We start from the raw sequence: 5,846 nt of genomic DNA, 5'->3' as shown, positions 1-5,846 counted from the left end.
CCAACCACCATTTATTACATCACGGACAAGCATTACTACATCTAGCATGGCACCTGGGTGTCTGGGCTTCACTGGAGTTCCTTGAGGAAGTCGGCGTGGTCAACCAGAACCTATAATGTCAAGGATAAAATGTAACATTTTCTGGACAATTACTTTCTTTCAAAAGAACGATTCAGAACTAATGCATAACATGTTTCTCAAACTTTTACAAAAAGTATGTGTCACCAGTATTTTCGTTTGAAATATATTTGAACTAATATGTGCATGATCCAGATCCAATTATCTGAATAGCTATGATATGGCCATGAGAAGTTTGAGCATTGCACATCCTTTAAACAATGGTTTGTGGCTGTTTTCTATAAACAGATCCATGCCCATTATCACTTTACATACATAAGTTGAATTGACTGTTCGTTTGCTTACTAATGTTGTTTCATTTGGTTGCCCTTTCTCAGTCAACTGTTCAGATTGAAATTATGTCTTAATTAACTCTCAAGATACATGATGTCACTACCAATTATTACTAGCTAGAGCATACTTCTATACTAGCACATTACGATCATAGCCCCAACAAAAGATGGAAAAGCAACTGCATACCTTCTTAGCTCATGTAATTGGGTGTGCCGTGCATGGGGTCACACATGTGGCACATCCGTCGCACTGGTAACCCTCGACCCATGTAGGTTCCAATTATGCACAATTAGGTCCGACTACAGGCGAAAATGGACATCACGATCTCGTAGCCGGTGATGTGCTTGAACAAAAGCATGTCGGTCCTCCAAGTTCCCCGTTGATAGGTCGACATGCTGCCCGGGATTTTCAAAGATGGTGTTCGTTGCCCTGTCACCCTCGTCCTCGATGATCATGTTATGCATAATTATGCATGAGGTCATCATATCCCGCACATCGTCCCTGTCCCATGGATAGGCCGGCCCACGAATCACTGCCCACCGGGCCTGAAGCACACCAAATGCTCTCTCAATATCCTTCCGAGCACCCTCCTGTTTTGCGGCGAAGAGGCGAGTCTTCATCTCCATCGGCTGACGGACCGTCTTGACAAATGCGGGCCAGTCTGGGTAGATTCCATCTGCAAGGTAATATCCCATGTTGTATGAATGCCCATTGACTGTGAAGTTCACCGGCGTCGAGGTCCCCTGCATGAAGCGGTCAAAGAGACTCGATCTATGAAGAACGTTGATGTCGTTGCAGCTACCTGGCATTCCAAAGTAAGCATGCCAAATCCATAGGTTCCTAGATGCCACAGCCTCTAGAATCATAGAAGGTGACTTCCCACGGCCGGTGAACATGCCCTTCCACGATGATGGGCAATTACGCCACGTCCAATGCATGCAGTCTATGCTGCCAAGCATTCCCGGGAATCCCCGTTGTTCACCTTCCTCAACAAGGCGGCGGACATCCTCTTCAGTTGGCGCTCGCAGATAGTATCCACCAAATGCATCGATGACTGCTCGACATAAATGCTTCAAGGCCTCTTGAGCTGTCGAGGGACCGATACGCACATACTCGTCGACCGCATTGGCTGGTAATCTGTAAGCCAGGATGCGAATGGCGGCCACGCACTTCTGCAAGGTAGATATTCCCATAAGGTCTGTGCAGTCCGGACGCTGGATGAAATAAGGATCCACCCTCTGCACCGCGTCGACAAGCCGAAGGAACACATGCTGTCGCATACGGAAGCTGTGGAGTCAAAGACAGGAAGTATTAGTTTACTCGCCATGAAACCGCAGACACATTATGTTACACATGCATGCGACGCACTGTTGTCGAAACAGCCGGTCGCCATACACCGCTGGGGAGCGAAGTAGTCTGCCCATATCCGACGGTATCCTTCATGGTGATCACAAGGCACGATTTGGCGAGGCACCCTTTCGCGAGGCACCTGGGGACCCCCCATGGACATCGTCAGGAGGGTGAAGTCCTCCAGATCGTCTAGCTCCATCTCCATTTGTCGCTGATGTTCATCTTGCTCCATCTCCGTTTGCTGTAACCAGTCCTCGAAGTCCATAGTGCGGGAGGAGGGGCGGCACCAGGCCGACAAGCGCGGGACAATAGGCAGCGGCAGCCGAGCAGCGCGGGAGGAGGGGCGCCGGGAGCAATGGGTGCCCGAGCAACGCACGACGAGGGAGGCGGCTGGCTGGGCGCTCGAGGCGGCTCCCGCGCGGGGCGGCGGGCCGCGGGAGGGCCGGCGCTGCGGGCGCGGCCGGCAGGGCGCGGGAGGGGCGGCGGGGCGGCGGCGCTGCGGGGCGGCGCGGGAGGGGCGGCGCGGCGGCGGTGCGGGGCGGCGCTGCGGGGCGGCGCGGGGCGGCGGGGCGGCGCGGGAGGGGCAGCGCTGTGGGGCGGCGCGGGCGGCGGCGCGGGCGGGGAGGCGGCGCGGGCGGGGTGGCGCTGCGGGGCGTTGCGCTCGGGGGAAACGGAGGTTGGAAGAAATGATAGAAAAGTAAGATCATGGGGTATAGAAGATGGAAATAGAGGATGTTGTTGGAGTTAAGTTTGGTACAGAGAATGAAGTTGATATGGAGGAAAAAGGAAGGGGATGGGATTTGGAGGATATCGCTGGAGATAGCCTAATAGGGTGTTTGGTTGGAACCCTTTACTCTGGCTGGAGTCCCGGCAGCTGCCGTTAGGGGTCCGTTTGCTCGGAATTTTCGGTTTTTCCTTCCTGTTTTTTTCTTCTGTTTTCAATTGGCCGCACGTAATCAAGCATGTAGGGTGGGACATGTATTTCGCAAATTCTGTTGTGAAGCTGATCAACTTCTCATGCAAAGGCTTCCAAACCAAATGAGCATGCAATTCGCTCGCATCACGAAAGGTACCAGTCAGCTTCGCTTGAGCCCAACCAATCTCTTCATCACTCGAACGACGAACCAAATGAATCATACACAGGTGTGGGTGCTGAGCAGGGTCCCTGAGCTGATCGTTTCGCTTCCCTCCCCGTGCGAGTGGGACTCGTGAAGTCGTGATTTGTGCAGGTCTCTAATAATATGTGGGCGGGCTGGCTGTTTCTGAGTGCGGATAGGCGATTATCAAATTTTTTAACAAACGTGAGCTTTATTAACTAAGGAGAAGTTTTACATTTAAATTTACCCGGCTGGGCAGGCTGTGGGCACTTGCCTCAAACGAAATTGAAGTATGTATATATATTTCTCCTGCCAACGTACTTATTTCGCATTCGGTTCAATTAGGTGAAGGACATATCTTAACCTCTTGAGAAACTTAAACTACTACCCATCAAAATTCTCTTGCACAAACTCCTCCTAGATTACCGTGGCAAATGAAGTAGAAACTATCCTCTCATTTTAGGATTATATTGAGCCAATGAATTTCTTAGCAAGCTACCAATTTATGACCTGAGGAAAAGCGCAGCGACCTGACCTCGGACGGCCTCCCTCCCATCAGCTTGCCGCGAACGCGCTCGGATCCCGATGTAAAATGCAGGCGGCGGTGGTCGAGGGCGGCTCGGCTCGGCAAAGGGGCAGCGGCGGACGTAGCTGGATGGTGCCGGGAAAACAAGCGTGTTTGCCGCCGCATCGCAGCCGGTTCCCGGGACCTCCTAATCCCAAGCTCGAGCCTCGAGCTATAGCTGGTTGTGGACATGAGAGCGTGCTGCGCGAGAGACATCATTCTCGGTTCCCATGCATGGCTATGGCTTGGCTCTTCCTATAGCTAAATACTAGTCCCCGCTCCCCACCGGGAGAGCCAGCGGACGGCTGGGATTCAAGGCCTGTGGTTCGTACGGAGTTTCGTCCCATCGAATATTTAAGGTACCAATTAGAAGTATTAAATTTAGATTAATTATAAAATATATTGTATAAATATAGACTAATTCGCAGGCGAATCCATCAAGCCTAATTCGTCCATGCGAGTAGATTTGTGCTGCAGTAACACATGTTGTGCTACAGTAACCATATGCTAATGATAGATTAATTAGGTTTAATAGATTTGTCTTATAAATTAGTCTCCATTTATGCAATTGGTTTTACAATTGCATAAAAATTAGTCTATGGATCTAAACTAAAAATTAGTCTATGGATCCAATACCCCCCTAAGTGACATTCAAATGTTCGATGTGATCTGAACTAAAAATTATTTTTAGTCTATGGATCCAATACCCCCCTATAAATGCCATGCCCCCTCGTGCTTGAACAATCACACACTATTAAAAAAGGTTTTTAGGGACGGTAAAATCGTATTTTTATGACTATTTCTTACAGCTAAAAGTAGCTATTTGTAGGAACGGATAACGCGTCCACCCATGAAAATTGATCGATTTCTAGGAGCAGATCACGGCATCACCCGTCTTTAGAAATCAATTTGTAAGGGCGGGTTAGGGCATGACCCGCCCTACAAGTCAATATCCAGAATATGAAAAAAATTAAAAAATTAAAAAACAGCACAATAAAAAAGAAAACAATATCCCCGCCAACCAGCCACCACCCCTCTGCTACCGAGATACAATTTTTTAACCAAATACGCACACTTGCGTAAATCAGGATTTGAACCACTTACCTCCAGCCTCGCGTGTACTCTCCTCTCCACCACACTATATAGTGATGTGTGACTCTATGGGTATGCTATTCTTTTTATATTAACTTTGAAATTGATTTCCAAGGGCGGTTTATGCCATCACCCATTCTTATAAATCCATTTTTAAAGGCCGGTGATGGCACCACCCGCCCCTAAAAATATTTTCTATTTTATTCCGAAAATTCATTTAAATCTTACGTATACAAATAAAAAGTGAAACTTCTAAACTATGGTTATTGTGAACTATAGATAAAAAATATTCTATGTACATTTACATTTCACTGCAGAAAGACTAAGATTGTGGAAACCTCAAAGTATGAGTTTGAGTTGTATAGTCATAGCTATATGAGACCTTATAATAATTTTTAATAATTTTTTAACTATTAAATGACCTTAAATGAAAAAGTTATCAACCACAAAGTTTTAGATCTCCTCATCCTCTACAACTTTGATATAAAGTTCAAATTCATTCGAGATCATATGAAAATGTTGTGAATAGTTATAAATATTTTATGTGGAACCATTTGTAGAGGTGGGTCATGCCATCACGCGCTCCTTAAAAATATATTTTCAGGAGCGTGTGACGCCACCACAGCCTCTATAAATACTACCATTTCTAGGGACGGGTGACGCCTCATTTATAGGGCGTCACCCCTAAAATGCTTTGTTAGGGACAGATTAGATACTACAGTAATTGCGCTTAGGGACAAATTAGATGCTACAGTAACTGCGCTCCATTTGTAGAAGCGGGTTACCTTTTACCCGTAAAAAAAAACTTTGCTACAAATCATTTTTTACATTGACAAGATGCACAAAGTTCGATGGGCTAACGACTTCACTTCAATGATCACCACAACAACTCAAAGGGCAAGGGGTGTTTATTTGGTCCAGTGCCCTTGGGCATGTAAGCCAGCTTGTTTGGCAAATTTTATTATAAACTGCTGTTTGTTTATGGTATTAAAATACTACCTCATTTCTATTGGTAGTCGTTTGGGCAACTGCCGACAAAACTAATCCTAGTCTGAGGAATCACCAACGAGCTTTAAAATAGACCAGTATAGGAGGATTGTACGGTCCAGAAAAATTATATACTACTAAAATATTGATAAGTGGTATGAGTAGTATAGGTAGTATAAAGTTATTATTGGAAATAGAATTACTGACATTAGCGTCCCATTTCATTTGTAATACAGTTTCTCGCTCTTTCGTTCCTTTCATTTTCATTTCTTCTTTATCCATTCCCATATCACGAGCAGAGCTCTCGGCGCCTAGGGTTTCCAGTCCCGTGCCAGGGAGCCGGG

The 5,846-nt window shown here is 46.7% G+C and overlaps 1 protein-coding gene across 1 annotated transcript; it reads right to left on the bottom strand.

The window, feature by feature from the left end:
- Positions 1-710: 710 nt before the first annotated feature.
- Positions 711-2,026, bottom strand: LOC112881194. The gene is made up of 2 exons (XM_025945879.1): positions 1,901-2,026; positions 711-1,682 (listed from the first exon to the last, which is right to left on the bottom strand). Exons 1-2 carry the CDS (start codon positions 2,024-2,026, stop codon positions 711-713), a joined length of 1,098 nt encoding a protein of 365 aa, XP_025801664.1.
- Positions 2,027-5,846: the final 3,820 nt, after the last annotated feature.

Source organism: Panicum hallii, chromosome 2 (genome assembly GCF_002211085.1).
Source record: "Panicum hallii strain FIL2 chromosome 2, PHallii_v3.1, whole genome shotgun sequence".
NCBI classification, from domain to species: Eukaryota; Viridiplantae; Streptophyta; class Magnoliopsida; order Poales; family Poaceae; genus Panicum; species Panicum hallii.
The sequence above is the reverse complement of the archived record's forward strand: the minus strand, read 5'-3'. Positions and strand labels throughout refer to the sequence as shown.

Excerpts from the sequence above, each read along its gene's own strand:
- LOC112881194 (XM_025945879.1), bottom strand. The coding sequence starts at position 2,026 with ATGGACTTCGAGGACTGGTTACAGCAAACGGAGATGGAGCAAGATGAA. Across the intron at positions 1,683-1,900 it reads TGTCCATGGGGGGTCCCCAG|CATGTGTTCCTTCGGCTTGT; the intron begins GTGCCTCGCGAA and ends CGTATGCGACAG.